The sequence below is a fragment of the Sinocyclocheilus grahami genome, unplaced genomic scaffold (assembly GCF_001515645.1).
Source record: "Sinocyclocheilus grahami isolate Dianchi unplaced genomic scaffold, SAMN03320097.WGS_v1.1 scaffold16.1, whole genome shotgun sequence".
Classification (NCBI taxonomy): Eukaryota; Metazoa; Chordata; class Actinopteri; order Cypriniformes; family Cyprinidae; genus Sinocyclocheilus; species Sinocyclocheilus grahami.
In genome coordinates, this window is record NW_015505195.1 from 473,845 (window position 1) to 494,553 (window position 20,709).

At 35.7% G+C, this 20,709-nt stretch overlaps 2 protein-coding genes across 2 annotated transcripts in view; one reads left to right on the forward strand and one right to left on the reverse strand.

Annotated features, from left to right (window-relative positions):
- The window catches only part of LOC107549669 (centrosome-associated protein 350-like), a 38,329-nt gene extending 29,518 nt beyond the window's left edge, over positions 1-8,811 (reverse strand). Inside the window, exons 1-5 of the mRNA XM_016230847.1 lie at positions 8,707-8,811; positions 7,754-7,842; positions 4,999-5,095; positions 4,872-4,915; positions 4,532-4,646 (exon numbers count right to left, since the gene is read on the reverse strand). Of these exons, the coding sequence (XP_016086333.1) occupies positions 4,532-4,646; positions 4,872-4,915; positions 4,999-5,083 (244 nt within the window). The 5' untranslated portion in view covers positions 5,084-5,095; positions 7,754-7,842; positions 8,707-8,811. The remainder of the gene's footprint in view (positions 1-4,531; positions 4,647-4,871; positions 4,916-4,998; positions 5,096-7,753; positions 7,843-8,706) is intronic.
- Positions 8,812-11,011: 2,200 nt separating this feature from the next.
- The window catches only part of LOC107549680 (voltage-dependent R-type calcium channel subunit alpha-1E-like), a 161,860-nt gene continuing 152,162 nt past the window's right edge, over positions 11,012-20,709 (forward strand). The window contains exons 1-2 of the mRNA XM_016230858.1: positions 11,012-11,105; positions 11,745-11,844. The gene's annotated coding sequence lies outside the window, so the exon portion shown is untranslated. The remainder of the gene's footprint in view (positions 11,106-11,744; positions 11,845-20,709) is intronic.

A 20,709-nucleotide genomic window follows, 5' to 3' on the forward strand; every position in this document is an offset into this window, starting at 1 on the left:
TATACATACATACACACACACACACACACACACACACACACAAACAGCCTTTCAAAAGTTTGGGATCGGTAAGATGTTTAATGTTTTTTTTTAAGAAGTCTCTTCTCTACTTTTATTCAGCAAGGAGGCGTTCATTTGATAAAAAGTGATAGTAAAGACTTATATTGTTAGAAAAGATTTCTATTTTAAATACAGGGTTTCTGCAGGATTTTTAAGCTCAAATTTAAGACCTTTTTAAGACCTGCACAAATAAAATGAATACCATATGAGCGGGGTAGGGCAATGTGTATAGTACCATATTAAATTGCACAATTACTGTAAAAAGCACAATTTACAGTTCAGATACAAGTTTTCACAAAAACAAAAAGTTTTAAAAAATGATCAACTTTATATTTCAGCCTTTAAACCATTTTTAAGAAAATGGATGAGTCAAAACTATTAATTACTATATTAATTTAAACAATTATTAACAATAAATTATTATATTATTTAAATAACAAATTAGGGGTGTGCAATATTGACAAAAAATATCTCGATAATTTACAGGGATTTTATCGATAATGATAACTAGACAATATTTTGCTGAATGTGTTATTGTGCTGATATCTTATCTCTAATTGTGCTGACAAGGTGACTCCTGAATTTTTTTATATTCTTCATATTCTGTGTGGTCAGTTCACAGCAGTGATAGAAATTAATTATTTCCAACAAGTTTTATGGGCATTTTTACCTTTAAGCCATTTTTTTCTAAAAGTGTGCACCATCTTTTGAGTCAAATTCTTGCATTTGGGCTGTTACCAAGCAAATTAAATCAGTATCAACAAAATTGCTCTTTGCAATGCAGAGGAAACACAGAAGCTGCATTAGAAGTGATATTTAGACGCATTTACACACCGTTTAATGCAGTGCTGAGGGACATTAAATATTTTAACCTGCAATTACAAATGCATAAATAATGTTTTGATATTTTAAACATAAAACATTGAAAACTGATGTTTGAAATTATTTTTAAAATGATACGGTACCTTAAATGTGAAATTAAAACTGCCCGTAGGTGGCAGCAATTCACTGCGATTGAACCGAATCATTTTAACAGTTGATTCATTCAGGAACGAAACACCGTCATGTTGCTCAGAGACACAAAACAGCGCTGTGGCTGTGTTTGGAATTATTTTTGTTGGAGAAATACAGTGCTGTGGCTGTATTTGGAATGATTTTTGTTGGAGAAATAGAGCAAAAACAGGAAATATGGTGTCTAAAACGTAAGTCTCTTAATATTAACTTCTTGTTTATTGAACTGTTGTATAAAATTAATATCACATTTGTAATCATGCTGACTTTTGGAGAAAAAAAACGGCACTTTTCGTGAATATTAACTTTATGAAATGATATAAATATATAAATTTTCTGCTCTATATCTTGAATTATGTGATAATTCTAAATGCATTTTAATAGACTGATTCATGCAGTGAAAGAACGAGCTTTAAATGCACGCGCATTAGTCTAACCTACTAGACTTCATCACCTAATGTATGCGTGCACTCTGTAGTAGGGATGGGCGATATCTCTTATTTTATTTTCGATCTGATACCGATATTTTCAAGCCCAGTATCGCCGATATCAATACCGATACCTCTAAACTAAACTGATCTTTTAACTTATTAAAAGAAAATAATCAGTAATTATACTCACTTAACATTAGATTTTAAACCCATATTTTTTTTGTTTGTTTTTTTCATAGGCCTTTTTTGTTTACATTGTCAGAAATAAAATATACTAGAATTGTATTTTAGCCCTTTACTGGGGCAATAACCTCAAAGGTGCAACTATACCCCTAAAAGTGAGCATATTAGTACCATACAAGTATGCATGCTTTAAGGGTAGATAAGTTACAAAGGTGCACCACTGAGGATACCTCATGAAAAATAAACATGGTGTTACAAAATGTACTAAAATGTATTATTATTATTACCATGGTAAATTTGTGGTTACTGCAGTTTTAGTACAAATACTGTGGTAAACTGTGGTTACTGTAATAAAACCATGGTTAATTTTTGTAAAAGGCTGCCAGGCTGTTGTACTCCTAAAGGTGAAACTTTAGCATATTTTTTTCTGAGAGATTTATTAACAGCAATTACAGAACATAACACAATCCATTTGAACTTTTAACAACCAGTTTAAATAAATTTACTTGCACAAACTAGCCAATTTAAAATAAATATTACATGTACACTAAGGTTTGGGGTCAGTAAGATTTAGTAATATTTATTTTAAGTCTGCACTTTTTAAGACACTTTTAAAAAAACAAAAACAAAAACAGTACAAGCAGCAATATTGTGAAATATAACAATTAAAATAACTATATTCTATTTAAATATATTTTAAAGTGTAATTTAACATGCATCTGTGAAAGCATCATGTAAAGCTGAATTTTCAGCATCATTACTCCAGTCTTCAGTGTCACATGATCCTTCAGAAATAATTCTAATATTATTTGCTGCTCAAGAAACATTTATTATTATTGCTGCTTCATATTTGTGTGGAAACCGTGATGCATTTTTCAGAATTAATGCGATTGAACCGAATCATTTTAACAGTTGATTCATTCAGGAACGAAACACCGTCATGTTGCTCAGAGACACAAAACAGCGCTGTGGCTGTGTTTGGAATTATTTTTGTTGGAGAAATACAGTGCTGTGGCTGTATTTGGAATGATTTTTGTTGGAGAAATAGAGCAAAAACAGGAAATATGGTGTCTAAAACGTAAGTCTCTTAATATTAACTTCTTGTTTATTGAACTGTTGTATAAAATTAATATCACATTTGTAATCATGCTGACTTTTGGAGAAAAAAAACGGCACTTTTCGTGAATATTAACTTTATGAAATGATATAAATATATAAATTTTCTGCTCTATATCTTGAATTATGTGATAATTCTAAATGCATTTTAATAGACTGATTCATGCAGTGAAAGAACGCACTCTAAATGCGCACGCGCACTAGTCTAACCTGCTAGACTTCATTAATGTATGCTGCACTCTGTAGGTGTTTTGTTTGCTTTTCGTGATATACTCGATAATATCAAATCGCTCATCGTTACAACAACAATTACGATATTACCGCAGACCATACATATCGCACACCCCTATTCTGTTTAGATTTTTATAATGCATTGTCTTCTTATCGATCCACCAGATCACATTTAAAGCTCTGCATCTTTGCAGGGTAAAAACATAGGTCGATTTTTGCATTTGTCTGAACAAAACATCAGTTTTATTGAAAATGCTCATTCATTTTGACAGCAGGTGGAGCGTTTGGTAGAATATAACTGTTTCCCCGGTAACAGCAGAACACAAAGCAGCGCAGCACCGGACTTTGAACATGCAGCGCTCATGTTTATTTAATGAAATCATAGCCTTTTGAAGTTTAATCATCACATACAGCCATATCGCAATTCTGGTCTTTCCGTCCCCAAAATTTAAGACCTCTTGAAATCATAATTAAGACTTTCTTGTACAATTTAAGACTTTTTAAGACCCTAAATTTGATACAACTAAATTTAAGACTTTTTAATACTTTTTTAAGACCCGCGGAAACCCTGAAATAAATGCTGTTCTTTTTAATTTTTATTCATGAAAGAATCCTGAAAAAAGTATCACAGATTCCAAAAAATATTAAGTAGCACAACGGTTTTCAACATTAAAAATTAATCAACATATTAGAATGATCTCTCAAGGATCAAGCGACACTGAAAACTAGAGTAATGATGCTGAAAATTCAGCTCTGATCACTGCAAATAAATTATATTTTAACGTATATTAAAACAGAAAACCAATATTTTAAATTGCAATAATATTTAATAATATTAGTGTTGTTTTCTATATTTTTGATCAAATAAACGCTTTGTCCTGTATACATATGGTTTTTTTGTATGTATATAATTTTTTCAATTCCACATTGAATTCTCACGTTGAATACCTGTAGAAAAATTAGGAACTTTAATGTAAACTTTCTGTTGCGTTACCTTCACTGGCTGAGTTCAAAAACAAACACAGTGCCTAGTGTAGTCCAATTCGCAAATGACTCTCATGAGTCAGTTTTTTTTTTTTTTTGATGAATCACTCAAAACTCACATAGTTGTTATTAAATTAACATATGACTCACTGCATTTCAAGCCTTTACTTTCAGTCATATCGGACCCTTAAAGCAGGAAGAACAGTGTTTGTAATAAATGTTCAAAGCAAAGCTAATTTTAGTGATAAAAAAATAATAAAAATGAATTAAAATAAAATAAATACATTTTAAAAGACTGAATATTAAAAAAGTAACTTTTAAAAACATTCAAAAAGTACAATTATGATCACATATTAAGTAAAAAAAAAAACCCTGCTTTGACAAGTTAAAAAAATTCCAGTGTATGTTTCATAGCGACCTGGTACAAAGGTGACATTAAAAACACCTAGCTTAGGGATGTACAGTAGTCTCTAATGGATTGCCTCTGTATGTTACAGAGGACGAGTCTGTCTCACCTCTGCGCCTTATTTTCCGACCCCCACTCACAGATGCTTTCTTTGTGTCTAGCACGGAGTCCAGAAGCACTCCAGTGCCTGGCGCTGCTTCCAGACGATTCTCAATGTGTCGCAACTGAGACAAGACCACAATTAGCCATTGAGTCAACAGATCTCTGCACTCATGAGGATAATGCTACAAATACTAAACCCAGAGTATACCTCTGAATCTTACTTTCTGATCTCTTATAATTGGGCTTCTTCAGAACTATTTGAATCACAAATGACAAAGTCTGCATGTAACAGGCATCTGTTTTGGCATCATAACCAGAACTTGAAACGCATGTTAAGAAATACTCACGGCAGCTTTGGTCTGATTTAGACAATTCCAGGCATGAGATATCTCTGCTGAGAGATAAACATTAACATAAGTAATCAATCAAACATGCTCATGATGATTCGAAGTATAGGGTGACAATTGGACAAACCTCTCCTGTTGTCTTGCCCAACAAGGGCAGCCTGGGAAGAGACAGAGGCTGGTGGCCCCGCCTCACTTCGCAAGCGACTACACATCGCTATGCCAACCTGAGAGGAAAGGGGAAAAACAGGCAAACAATGTAAGAGAAGCAATTATCTTGTCAACATCTGCTGTCAAACATTGTTTTCTCTGGCAATGGCTTGTTGCTTAGATTATGACCCAAAGAGGCACTAAAGACATGACTTCATTCACAGTACTCTTTGTGCAAAAGGAGAATACTAATTTGGCCAAACCATAAGATAGTTATGAAGATAGACTGATTGAAGCATATCAGGCCTCAGTTGTTCCATAAAAGTGTGGGTTATTAGCAATAGTGCACAATTAGTTTGATTGCCTGGAGGCCAGACATATGACATCTCCGTCTCAGAGCTTCAAGTCATTCGAATCACACTGTCTTCCTCTAAGTTATGACATAGAGTCCCTGTCTTTATTAGTCCCCAGAGTGAACAGATTCAATGGTCTATTATACAGTAAAAAAAAAAAGAAGGTTTTTTTTCAGACTGTCTAAAACACTGTGAAAAATGCACAAAGTATTCCAAAGGGACACTGAAATCACTCCCAGCTCAGAAACTTGAATTATACTGAATTAATAATGCATGCATAAGACATATCTTAGAGGCTTGCGTGCATATTTCATTGACTTCAGACCTATGCTGGATAGCAGAGGTGAAGAATCATTTAAACATGTTCTACTGCTTTTCTAACAGTAGTGAATGAGGTAACAGAGATACCAAATGTGTCTGGAATGAGGAAAACAACTTTAAAGCCAGCATGAAATTCACCTTATCTATTTTCTAAACGCAAATAATGGGCCTTGTTATGAACAATTAATCTGTTTATTTATTTAATATGTTTTTTAACTTTGTAGTGTTTAATCAAAACATAACTGGATGTCCAGTGAAAAACAACAGACTTCTCTAATCATTTATTCTTTTGAGTGAATGGCCACATCTCCACGTCCAATCAACAACCAATGTATACAACCAAGTCCAAGCCATATATTTTTCATTTTTCTTTAATTTGCAAGAACGAGGCAGGATTTAAGCAGACTGAAAAAGTCTTAAAATATTCTTGGCCAATCTGATGCTTTTAGCTACCAATAAGAAAATAATACTTTTAGTTTTGTTTAAGGCGACAGTTTAAGGCAACACTGTCTTCATTTACTCACCTTCATGTTGTTCCAAACTTTCTTTTGTACAGCACAAAAAGAGATGTTAAGTATAAAGTTACAGACTGACAGCCTCAGTGAGAATTTCACTTTTAGTGCATCTTTTTTTCCAAATTAAAGGGGTCATATGATGCGATTTCAAGTTTTCCTTTCTCTTTGGAGTGTTACAAGCTGATTGTGCATAGATAAGATCCCTGAAGTTGCAAAGACTAAAGTCTTAAAACCAAAGAGATATTCTTGATCAAAGTTAAGACTCTGCCACGCCCTCCTAAAACGGCTCGTTCTAACACGCCCCCACATATCTAGGTCACTATGTGGAAATATTTGCATAATGCGCCCAAATGTGCACGCAAAGAAAGAAGGCGTGGTTTCAGTAACCGCAGTTAGTGTTGAAGCACCCATGTCAGGGAGACGCTGTGTGTTTCAGTGCAAAAGCAAAAGCACTTTATTTGGCCTTCCAAAAGTAGATGCATTTAGGAATCTTTAAGATTACTTACAACTGAACAGCAATGCATTTTATGGACGACCATTTCGTGAACCTAGGAGAGGAGGTAATTCTGACTTTGCTATGACAATCTGGCGCTTCTGAATCAGCTACTGTTTTGTTATTAGTTTAAGTATTTGCTATTGACTGTTCAAATGCGGAGTTTTGCGCATTGTGTGTGTGCGTGCGTGCGTGCGTGCGCGCGCACGCGCGAGAGAGAGAGCTGTGTGTGTGCGCGAGAGAGAGAGAGGCGTGCGTGCGAGAGCGAGACACATCACAGTGGAGTCAGCTGTCATCTACTTTTGTGTTCCAAGGAAGAAAGCCTGCCATACGAGTTTGGCACAACATTGAGGGTAGGAGGATATCATCTAATAATACAGAATTCAGCAAGGAAAAAAAAGTTATTTTATTGAAAAAGATTTTGCTCATAACAAACAAAACTTAAAAGTGACAAGGTTTGTGTCAATGACAGTCTATTCAGCTAAACCCTTTTTCCAATTATAAAGACACAACCTGTGTGAGAGAGGTTGCCAGGGACTTTGATAAGAAATAATGAGGCTACCTGTGACACTCACCTGTTAAATAAAAGAGATTTAGAACTGTAGAAGTACAAACAAAACAAGTACTTGAACAAAGTACTTTAGACTGGAGATACTGACAGAAGCGACAATCTGATCCGATTCTATTTTAACTAATCAACACTTGTCAAAAACGAACAAAGTAAGCACAGCAAAAGAATCAAAGCTTAACTCATTTCAAAGTTCAAAATGGCAAAGCAACTGCCAAGAAAAGCACAACATATCCTTTGATTTACCCATAAAAGACCCACCATCTTCACACACACACACACACACACTCTCTTCAATTTCATATCACATTTTGGGAACTGAAACTTCATCTAACCTAGTATACACAGCACTGTACAGTTATGAGATTATAGTTTCAGTTAATAATGACTGCTCACATTAAAACAATACTAATTAACATGACTAACAACAATCAAGATGGACATGTTACGCCTTCATGCATAACATATAATGTACCAGGACTCACTTTCCAGCAGCTTTATTCAGAGACATCAGTCCACATTGTCTTCCTGACTGCTGGACACATCGGACCGTTGGCGATTCTGTCACCTCTACCTGCACCAAGACCCAGTGAAAAAGGTGATTTAACAGTGAAAGCTCAAAATCTTGATTTATAAACTAGTAGATTAATACTTCATTATGCAAATCAACCTGACACAGCACTCGTCTTAAATTCAGTGCTAGTATTAGATACTGGAATAAACACAGCAACTGATTAGCCCGCCAACAACTACTCATAAGCATCACTCTGAATTACAAGTAAAAGGAAATATGACACATCAGCAGCATCAGCTGACATAACATTCATATTCAAGATAAAATCTCCAGAGCAGGCTTCTAAAGGACTCTAAGAGTCTGGCCGCGTTAATATATACACTCTACTTTGCTAGAGTTAAGCAAAAAGGCATAAAACATAACTTAATATAAAGGAAATTAAAACATAAAAAACACAATTTACAGTTAAAGAGCAACATAAGCATTAGATACACATGTATTAACGCAGAATCAGAACTACAATACTATAGCAAACAAAAAAATATAAGACACTCAAGAAGACGTTCATATAACACACGCATAAAAAGAAACACAGCGGACTTAAAATAAGTGTCAATCACACAAATGCAACTTCACATAAACTAACGTTATCGTACTGAGGAGAAATCCAACAACGAACTAAACCAAGCAAACAACCGACTAGACGTCTAGCTTTAACCAGTAATTACGTACCTTAGACAGATTCACAATATTTAAACGAAATTTGTGGACTATGTGTTTAAATCCTCTGGCGAAAGTTATTGCTAACAGCTGCTGCTAACCGGCTAAACCATTAAAGGTCGCTAACAAACTTTTTTGGCATTTCTGTGACCCGGTTGTCTTTCGTTAAGCGTTCAGGTCAGAATGTAATTGGTTGGTACCTACCTAAAAGTTTATTGTACCCGCTACCCGCCTTTCGGTGTATGTTTCCCGGCTTTAATGATGAGTTAGGACGGCGGTTGGCTAGATTTGACGGTCCGCCATTATCCAAACAACTGTTCCAGGAAGTTCACGTCTGAGAGAAACTCGCGATACTTCCGTAAAGAACGTGTGGGTTTTTCCTTGGCCGTGTTTGACATCTAGTGTTCACTAATGGTATTGCATCAAATAGCATGCTACCTTGAGACATGGGACAAGAAAGCCCTTTTAGTTCACCCGAACTGAGTTCAAAACAAGGTCAATACTAGCTCTGGTGTGAGCAATTATTATTACATTTTCTGTGTATAATAATAAATACTTTTTGTCGTTTATTCATTGTCTATTGTGGAATGTATTCAACAGTTAGGCAAGAACAGCTTACTGTCATTCCACCTGTCAGTGTTTGTGGTGCTTCCAGACTAGAGGATGTGAGCTGTGTGGAGTGGAAGCAGAGTGAGGAGCACACAGTTGTGTGATCTTGCCTGGAGTGAAGAGAGGGTTTTTTTTTTTTAAAGAAGGCACATCTGTATCTCTTGCTTCAGGACTGCCCAGAGCAGACTGAGGTGGATTCTTGAATCAAACGATAGACAGAAAGCCTAGTAACCATGACAATTTATTTGTGATTTTGTTTCTCCAATAAATCATTAAAGGAATAGTTCATCCGAATATGAAAATCGGCTGAAAATTTACTCGCATACAGGCCATTCAAATTGTAGATGAGTTTGTTTCTTCTTTGGAACAGATTTGGAGGGATTTAGCATTACATCACTTGTTCACTAATGGAGCCTCTACAGTGAATGGGTGCCGTCAGAATGAGAGTCAAAACAGCTGAAAGATCACAGTAATAATCTATGACTCCAGTCCATCAATTAGTGGCTTGTGAAGTGAAAAGCTGCATGTTTGTAAGAGGCTAAATCCATAATTAAAGCATTTTAACTTTAAACTTCTTGCCAAGATACCAATCCATAATCTATAATAGGCTATTGCTTCCTCCAGTGAATCAAAAATCCACTGACATTACTGTTTCGGACTGTTTTCACTTGCATGCATATTTCTCTTTTGATTGACGAGATAACTTTTTCACTAGAGAAATCAATATTATGGATTGAGGACTGGTAGTTTAGCCAGAAGCAACAATTTGAATTTAAAAATATTGTAATGATGGAGTTGTTTACAAACGTGCAGCTTTTCACCTCACAAGATGTTAGTTGATGGAGTTGTGTGTATTACTTGGATTATTGTGATGTTTTTATCAGTTGTTTGGACTCTCATTCTGATGGCACCCATTCACTGCAGAGGATCCATTGTTGAGCAAGTGATGTAATGTAATACATTTCTCCAATTTGTTCTGGTGAAGAAACAAACTCATCTACATCTTAGATGGCCTGAGGGTGAGTTAATTATTTTTTGGTGAACCACCTTTAAAATAAACCACTCAATGCACCACTTATTAAAAACATAATGACTAAGACACATATGTTTTAAAAACATGGCAAGAAAGATTTTCCAATTAAAAGCTATAAGAAAGCAAAATTAGAGGCTAATTTTCAGCATATATTTCAACAGAAAGGGGAAGGTTGGGTCACACAGAACAACCTCAGAGCGCTATAGGCAAGCCTTTAAAATGAACTGTTATGGCATAAAGAAGACATAAATTAAACATGGAGGAAAAAGCGTTTGATCAGAAAATATTAATTAAAATGAATAACCATTTCTATTACAGATGGATATAAAGAGCATCTTTTATACTGAAAACCTGAACTTACATAAATAACAGATTTATTTGGAACAGATAAATGTGGAACTATTGGCAAAATTAAGAAAAACTAAGAAACTATTCCTCAATATGAATGAAGCTCATTAAAGAGCCTACTGATCATTTGAATTGACATAAGAAAAAACAGCCAATTAGTTTGGAATTTCTTTCTCGAATAAAACCATTAAACAAGCCATGCATTTAGTCTAATAATGCATGCATGAAATTTCACGCGCCACTTACCCAAAACTATTATTTCCAGATTAAGCAGTCCTTTCAATAATAGCCCTACAAACCGAGCTGCGGACCCTACAGTCATTGTGTTATAACCATAATGTCACACGTTTAATAATTTATGTTTCCTAATTACCGAGACAGTGACTCTCGGCCCCCCCTCTGGTGATCTAACCTGTCGTAGGCTTCTCGGTTTGAAACTGGGTATTTGTGTTCAGCACCCGCAATCTCTCCCGTACATTAACCAATAGTGCTGTATCAGAGAGCGCGCGCGAGAGAAAGACAGATGTAGCCTAACAGAAAACATCGCTTAACAGAAACATATTTTCAGAATACGGGGGCACGACAGAAAAGGAAAAACGGCATCCACTCGCAGGTGAATGTGAGGAATAGTGAAGGAAACTCCGCGGTCCTGCGCGCTATTGCGGTGATGGAGCTCAAAGCACTTGTAGCTGCGCTCCGTGTGTCTGATGCTGGTAAGCTTATGTTTTTATTCATCTTCACTATTGCACAGATGAATTACATTGATGTCTATTTTTAACATTGCTATCCACTCGAAATGTGTAATTGCAGTGCTTACGGACATTTTGGTTACATTAGATTGTGACTGAACTTCTTTCAATGTGCTGATCAGTTTATTTTTGAATAATTGTTTTTGTCATCAGAGTTAGGCTATTTAGCCTAAATCGACGTGATTTACCATGTTGAGTCATTCATCAAATCAAAGTGAAATTGAAATTATTGCAAAGAATTCCTGGGATGAAATTATGATTTATGTGCATTATTTCAATAGAAAAGAGCTTATTAGAAATATATTTACGCTGGCTATGTCCAATAGCCTAAGTGTGTGACTTTTTAAATTACTGTTCACAGAGGCGGCATACTGACCCTAGCTATTAAATAACAACACTAAATGAACAAAAATGTGGTAATTTGTTTAATTCGTTTTTTCTTTTCATAAAACGACACACAAAACGTATAACGTGTAGGTATTTTTAACTGCTCGATCATTGAGGTGAATGTGAGGAATAGTGAAGGAAACTCCGCGGTCCTGCGCGCTATTGCGGTGATGGAGCTCAAAGCACTTGTAGCTGCGCTCCGTGTGTCTGATGCTGGTAAGCTTATGTTTTTATTCATCTTCACTATTGCACAGATGAATTACATTGATGTCTATTTTTAACATTGCTATCCACTCGAAATGTGTAATTGCAGTGCTTACGGACATTTTGGTTACATTAGATTGTGACTGAACTTCTTTCAATGTGCTGATCAGTTTATTTTTGAATAATTGTTTTTGTCATCAGAGTTAGGCTATTTAGCCTAAATCGACGTGATTTACCATGTTGAGTCATTCATCAAATCAAAGTGAAATTGAAATTATTGCAAAGAATTCCTGGGATGAAATTATGATTTATGTGCATTATTTCAATAGAAAAGAGCTTATTAGAAATATATTTACGCTGGCTATGTCCAATAGCCTAAGTGTGTGACTTTTTAAATTACTGTTCACAGAGGCGGCATACTGACCCTAGCTATTAAATAACAACACTAAATGAACAAAAATGTGGTAATTTGTTTAATTCGTTTTTTCTTTTCATAAAACGACACACAAAACGTATAACGTGTAGGTATTTTTAACTGCTCGATCATTGCCATATGTTGCTACCAATAACCACACTGATTTAAGTGTCAAGATCCTTAGCTACAACGTATCACAGTTAATAGCTATCTCAATTCGAAAGCAATAACCTGCTTTTATACAGTCTATGTCAATAACTTGTCGTTTGGTAAAAGATTATTCATAAGCGAAGAACCGGTTAAAGAATCGAACCAGTAAGGTCATTCATTCAATCATTCATTCATTCTTAAAAGGGACTCGTGAGATTCGGTTCACTAAAAAGAACCGGCTCACACGAGTAATTTGTTCGAGAATCGGACTGCTAGCGTTGTATGTTGTTGATTCACTAAAAAGAACCGACTCAGACTCGTCCAGGAATCGAACTACACCGGTCGCGTTGCATATTTCGTGGTCACAGTAGGTTAGGTAGGTTGTAGTGCGGGAGCGCTGAAAATGCGGTTTACAGAGGTAGGAATGTATAAAAATGAAGTTTGAATTGAATGTTTAAGAAACATCACGTCTACTTAGAATTTTAAAGACATTGTGGATGTACTTAACATTGCCCTATGATATCCTTTTCGAACGATAAATTAAAATGGCGTCAGATAAAGCGGTTATTAGGAGTAGCCTAAATAAATTTGTATATATTTGTCCATAAAGTATTCATTTAATTTTATTCTAGATCATTAGACGTGAAACCAGTTTCACACAGTTCACACTACCATAAACTGCCCTTACCAAAAAGTAGTATACTTCAAGTTTATTTTAGTAAGTATACTTAAGCAAAGTTCAAGTATATTTTTAAGTATTCTTTATGTAGTAAGTACTTGTGTACTATTTCAATACTCATTGGAACTAAATTGGCCCACTTTCTAGTATATAAAAGTATACTTTTAAGTATGCTTTAAGTATAACAGTAGGAAACTTTGAGTACACAACTAGTTTACATCAAAATGTTTAGTTTGTACTGCAACTATACTAAAAGTGAACTTATAGGTATACTGATAGTTTACTAATTAAATACTTGTAGTAGCATTTTTAGTACACTTTGAAGTATAGTCTCAGTAAACTACTTAAAAGTATACTTTCCTATTTTTAGTTTAAAAGAAGTATACTAATAGCACACATGAATAAACTTCTTTTTCGTAAGGGTGGCGCCAGTCGCTGTACCTTTTTGGTCGCTAGTAGCTACATCTGCTGGGCTGTGTAGCCTATATACTGTATATAAATGTTACCAGTAATGCATCATATCAAAGATTGACGACATATTCTTTGCAACTGAGGCCATTTATCTTTAGCCTATCACTTAACATTGTATAAAATCAATTGAATTAAACATGTTGTATAAAGATACTATAACTAGTTGCTCCAGTAAGAAACTGTTCATTAACTGTTCAAAAATACTAAGTGAATAATTGTAAACCTAACCCTTTAAGTGCACTTTAAAAGAATAAGAGCCACACCTGTCACTGACCACAGTTCAGTCAATGTTCATTTCTAGATAACACGAGCAAGGGCCTCTGATGCACATTGATTCTTGGTCAGGGAACAAGGTGTTAGTCAATACAGGTTCTATGTTGCAAAGTAGATACAGACATCCCCATTTTTAGAGTCAGCACCCCAGGCGGTGCTGTCGATATCCAGGTGCATTATGTAGTGCTGCTTGAAAAACTACAGAACTGCCACAGCAGTCATTAACTGTAACAGGACTAACAAATGGCTTTCCCCATTCAGTTATCACTGCATTATTTATTACTTAAACAGTTACTGGAAAAAAGATGCAATCTTCATTGCAGTGCACTTGCAATTCAATTCACTTTTTAATTTGGACAATACATATGGTTGTAAACCAGTGTTTTTTAGCCTTTACAGATCCAGTGATGATTTCTTTGGTAACAGGTAACCTGGTATATATATATATAATATATACAGTGGGTACGGAAAGTATTCAGACCCCCTTACATTTTAACACACGCACACAAGATTTGATGAAAATATAACATAATGAGAGATTTATAAGCACTTTTCTAAAGGCTGGTCATGTAAAAAAAAAATTGGCAAGTTGTTATATACTGTGTGAACAAAGTCAGTAAGTTTTAGTCCAATGCGATAACATAGCATTTTCGGGGGGACACACACACACTTTTTTGCTATGTTATCATCAAATTTTTGGATTTGATCTTTTTGTCAACTTGTTTTCTTTAGTTGACAGAGGTTTTGTATTTCTTTTTGGAACTGATTGATCGTAGGCCTCAAGGATCTGAGCTAATGCTTTTTTCACTCAAAAACATACTGTAGGTGCATAAACTCAGACGAATGAGTCCTACAATCAGTCAGTTCCAAAAAGAAATACAAAACCTGTGGTAATTGACAGAAAACAAGTTGACAAAAAATATTATATATATATATACTGTATATAAATAGAAAAGAATCACCCCCCTTTAAAATAATCACATTTTGTTGCTTTGCAGCCTGAAATGAAGACGGACAGTTTTTGTTTTATCCAGCTGTATTTGCTCAGTGCAACTTATAACATCCAACAGTGAAAGATATAACACCAACATGTGAGGAAAAAAAAAAAACAGAATGACTGAGTTGGAAAAAGGATCACTGCCTTGTGTCAGTATTTTGTTAAACCACCTTTTGCTTTAATTACAGCCTTTAGTCTGTTGGGATATGTCTCTGTCTCTACTAACTTTGCACATCTAGACATTGCAATATTTGCACACTCTTCTTTATAGAACTGATCAAGTTCAGTTTAATTTGATGGTGACCGTTTGTGGACGGCAGTCTTGAAGTCATTCCTCAGATTTTCAATGGGGTTTAATTCTGGGCTCTGACTAGGCCACGCAAGGACATTCACCTTTTTCTCCTTCCACCACTGTGTGCTCAGTTTTGCTGTGTGCTTTGGGTCATTGTCATGTTGGAAGGTAAATCGTCTTCCCATTGACAACTTTCTGGCAGAGGGCAGCAGATTTTCCTCAAGAATTTGACGGTGTTTTGCCCCATCCATTTTTCCTTTTATCTTGACAAGTGCTCCAGTCCCTGCTCCCATAACAGGATATTACTGTATCCATGCTTTACTGTAGGAATGCTGTTATTTTGATGGTGAGCTTTATTTCCTCCAGACATACCATTTGGTGTTGAGGCCAAATAATTCCATTTTATTCTCATCTGCCTCAGAATCTTCAAGGTGCGTTTTTGGCAAAGCTCAGTCGTGACTGCATGTGGCCTTTATTGAGGAGTGGATTTTTTTCTTGCAATCCTCCCATACAAGCCACATTTGTGGAAAATGTGTGATATTGTTGTCACATGTACACAGTGACCACTCTTTGTCATAAATTCCTGCAACTGTTTCAGAGTTGCTGTAGGCCTCTTGGTAGCCTCTCAAAATGTGATTATTTTAAAGGGGTGATTCTACATACATATATTAATACATACACATATTAATTCTACAAAATACCATTTCAGTCTTTCTACTTTAAAATGTTACACTTAATTCAATGTGTAACTTGCTGCTTCTTTATGATGATTTACTAGCAATTTCAAAGTGATTTTAGTTTTATAAGAAAAGTTGAAAAGTGAATAAAATGTTACCTACAAAGACAGCTCAGGGTGCCAGCAGTTCCGCATCAGGCTGATTCGATGTCTGGGTTTGTCTCTTTTCCATGAAAGCTGGCTGTGAAGTCTCCAGATCTCCTCTTGTCGGCCTGAAGTGCAGAGTTAAAGAGGCTTCAGAATGTTTATTGAAGTCCCAGCCCATTTATCCTATTTGTTGTGCACATGTGAATCAGGTCTGAGTGAATACACCACGCTTGTGCTTTGATCCAGATTCCTTAGTGCACAGAGTATGAAGCAATGTGAATTGCTAATTTATTCATGTATATGCCGTGGATTTTATGTTTGTTGTCATGGAGACGAGGGTTGAAATTCAAGTTCATTGTTGTATTCCTCTAAAGTTTTAATGAAGGTTTTTTGTTTTCATTCATTTGTACCCTCAGAATTTGACTTCTTCCTGTGACTGTGAAGGCATGACCTTGTTGACAACAACTTTCGCGCAACCTCAGAAATGTTGTTAAGGCACGTTGCTAGAATTAATTAATATCCCACAGGGGCATCTGTTGTTTATTATGACAAAAATCAGCCAAAAAAACTGATCTTTCAAAGGTATCTTGCAGTTGGTGCTCTAAAGAAGATATTTTAAATGTGATAAAAGATGAGAGAGAATATATTTGATTTAGAGGACTATACTGTACCCATCACTCAGCGGCCTTCTTTTCACATTAACAAGTCTTTTATATATCACTTTGTAATGTGGTGGCTGCACTAGACATTTCTGAGTACTTGAGTGGTAAAATAGGCCTTTTCCTATTCAATTACAGCTGGTTCTTAACGGAGAGCATTAAAGGTGCACCAATGCATAAGTAAGGCTGTAATTCAGAGTCGGGCAAGTCATCGATTACAGCATCTTTTCAGCATAATTAGCCCCTGATTAGTTTTGAGCTCGTTCTCTCCATCTGTTCTGATGTGAAAGTCTCTGCTCTGTCCTCAGGAAGTTACATATGCCTTGATTAAGTCGGGGGTAAGTCGTGGCCTAATGGTTAGAGAGTCGTACTCGTAACCCAAAGGTTGCGAGTGCGAGTCTCAGGTCCGGCAAGAATTGTAGGTGCAGTGAGTGAATGTACAGCGCTCTCTCCCCCCTTCAATACCACGCCTGAGGTGCCCTTGAGCAAGGCACCGAACCCCCAACTGCTCCCCGGGCGCTGCAGCAAAAAAAATGTGCAGTGCCCACTGCTCCGGGTGTGTGTTCATGGCGTGTGTGTGTTCACTGCTGTGTGTGTGCACTTAGGATGGGTTAAATTAGGATGCAGAGTACTAATTCCTAGTATGGGTAACCATACTTGGCCACATGTCACGTTACTTTCATTAAATTCAGAGCTGTTTAATTCAAATGCTCCTCAGGTCTTCAGCACCAGCATTTATAGAAACTCAGCGTGACGTATGGAGTCTCATTTTCAAAATGGGCAAAGCCGTCACAGTGACACAGGCCATTTAGCATACCATTATAGGTGACTCGTCAGGGCTTGTAATCAAGTATTGTTTTTCCAGGTTTCTAAATGAGATAGCCAGACTATCCTATACTTGCTTTAATTGTGTTTCACCCCAGTAATATAGTCCTTTATCATTTCACTGAATGTGATACTTCTTGGCACCTTTAGCATGGCAATTATTTGATAATGACTCGCAGAGATGAATAAGATAAATTGACTTGCACAATAGATCTATTTTTGAGTTAGACAGTAGCATTTGCAGCACATTTGTTTATCTTATTCATTTCATGTAGGACATGTTCTTAAGTTCAGTCTTTGCAAGAGTTGTGAGGCGCATTTTTACAAGTTTTTAGCTTAAAAACAAGCGATTCATGGCATAAGTCGAAGACGTTAAAGCAATGTTATTACTTTAAACTATGATGCATCATTTTAAAATCAGAATCTGTCTGGATAGGTTGTTCTAAGTGCTTTGGTTTGTTTTCTTTGAAGCTCTTACAGGTTGACACTGAAAGCGGCAGCTTGATTCTATATGAATATTGTATCTGACGGTCTGCATAACAGTAAATCTCATCACTTTCAGGCCCTAGTCTTTGATCCAGGGACCATGCTAATAAATACCCATGACTTCATGTTCAATATTAAACCATTTCCACGGGCACTTTGAGCCCTCACCATATTTCCCACCTGCTCTCAGCTGTTTCATCATGCTTTTTGAAGAGGATTAAGGGTTGATCATTATGTGTTTAGTCTTGCTTTGTGTCCACAACTAAGTTGATGCTTGTTGTTCAAAGCAGCTTGGGCTCATTCTATTCATGGTGGTGATAATTAAAATACATATAGTGCAAATGAGTGTAATTTACATGGTAGACTAACAGCAGGGGACAGGGCAGAATTTTTTACTCAAACAATTTTCTTAGATTCATGGTTTATTTCCCCCGTCTTGGTTTAGGATTGTCTTTTCCCAGCTAATTATATGAAAATATGAATAGTATGACCTGTAGATAGTGTGATTATAATGTTATCCCTCAATTGTGTTAAGTGAATGAGAAAGTAGATAACCATGAAGGCCCACTATAGTTGCTGTTACACTGATAGAGAGAAACAAAGCATGGATGTTGTTTCTCAGAGGTTGCTCTTTTATAGCTCAGAGAGAAAAAAATATATATTTGTCAGATGATTCTCCTAAAGCTCTTTAGGAAATCAAAATAGACACAAGTGAGACATTGTTGACATAGTGGGAGTACAGAGCTCTATAATTAATGTGGCTAGCATAGTTTAGATAATTTGGTCCTGGAAGAATTTGATAAAATGTTGAGGTTATAATGAAATGTTTACTTTTGATGGCAGACCTTCTGATAAATCTGAGCACAGTTTGTTAAATGATTGAGATCTCTTTTTGAAAGTGTAGCACATCAGGAGAAACTTGATTTGTTCTAGTTGTTTAAATTATTGAAAATATGCTATAAGTCAATGTAATTTTTTTAAATATATATTTTTTACTGGTTCAGTTTTTCATTATTCAGTTCTATTTATACTGTCACTTCTACAGCTAGACAGTATAAATATGCCTGCTTGCCAAACACATCCTTTATATGTGTGGATATTTCTTTGGCCCCTTCTCCAGAACTCCAGAAACATTTTCATCATTGAAGTGATATATTTGATTTGAACCTCAAAAGCAGTAAAGTGTATCATTGCAAGAAGTTAGGCTTCTTCTGGCTGAAAGCTTTTAAGTCCTGTGTTGGAGGGCACTAAAACATTTGTGACTAAGACTGGATTTGTCTGTCAGGTAGCTTTCCAGGAAAGGATACAGCTTTACCTAGTACATTCAGTTTGATATTAATTTCAGTTTCATAACATTTCCTGTCTCTGGCATTGTAGTTGCTTCTATAGGAGTGAATTTTGCTAGCTTTTGTAAGAACTGATGCCATATTTTATCAGGCTATTATTCTTATAACTATCAAAAATCTGCTGAAATGAAAATGTGATAAATTCAACAACCCAATTAAACCATACTAAGAGATGTGACATTCTTGATTTGATGTAAAAACAGCTAAACTAAAGCAAAAAGGCTTAATGAAGAGTCTTACCATGTGGTTGTTATCAGAAGCTTTCAAGCTTAAATCAATGTCATTATTTTGAGATTAATCTCATGTGTCAGATGTGTGTTTCAGTGGTGGAAAATGGATCTCTGTCTCAAGAATGTGTCTGCTCATTTTAATGAGTGCGAAACTATATTGGCAGTATGGATATGCAGACATTGAAGCTCTTAAAGATATTCTGTCAGTGCATTTAAGGCCAACTAGAACACACGTGCAGACTTCACCGCTGCTCAGTGAAACAGCAGCTGTAGCACACTGTGAAGGTTTCAGCAGCTATTCTTATCTTCCAACACAGTGGCCTTCATTCCAATGGCTCTTCAGTCACACACAATGCCGGTCTGTATTCAGACTTGTGCTGAGTTTTCCTTGTGAGCTTGCACTCAGTAAATATTCAGTGAACTTATTTAAATTCAGGTTTTTTTTTTTGGTTTTTTTTGACCGGATTTGTACTAGTCTTGTCATATGTACTTGGTTGAACTTGGTCTTATTGAAATTAATTTGATTGTTTATGCCTTGTAGATGCAATAAAAATGTGAAGGACTGAGATTTCAATTCAAGTCACCTGTGACACCACTTCATGTAGACCATGTATACGATCTAAATTTCTTTGATGAAGAATAATATTTCTTCTTACATACTAATAAAATATGCCTACTGTTCTTCACTGCATCAGTACATTTAAAAAAAAAAAAAAAAAAAAAAATTTCACAAACGAAAGAAATGAATTAATTACCATATTTTAATTTAGTAGCGCGCTTAATTAAATAAACTGCATGGGAGGATTATGTTTTGTTAAAGGGGTCATGAAATGAACTTTTATTATTTTGTACTGTTCTCTGAGGTCCACTTATAATGTTATCAAGATTTTTACATAAAAAAACATAATCATTTAGAAGTAATAGGCTATTTTCTGTCTTGTTTTGACCCCCCTCATCTGAACGATTTGTTTGAATAGGCATGGCGGATTGTAGATGTTTGTATACATGTTGTGTATGTTTGACAGCCTACAGCATTCACAGATGGAAGCATAAATACTCAGTACATATCAAACGATCTGTAATAACAAAGCAATAGTGACCACATAAGAAAAATAGTTACACTTGTGTGGTGGGACATTACTGTCGGATCCAATATAGTCGGCACAACATTGTCTTTTAGTTCTCAATCTTTCTGAAAATCCTGCGTTGAACTGTGCCTTGTTTGTAAATG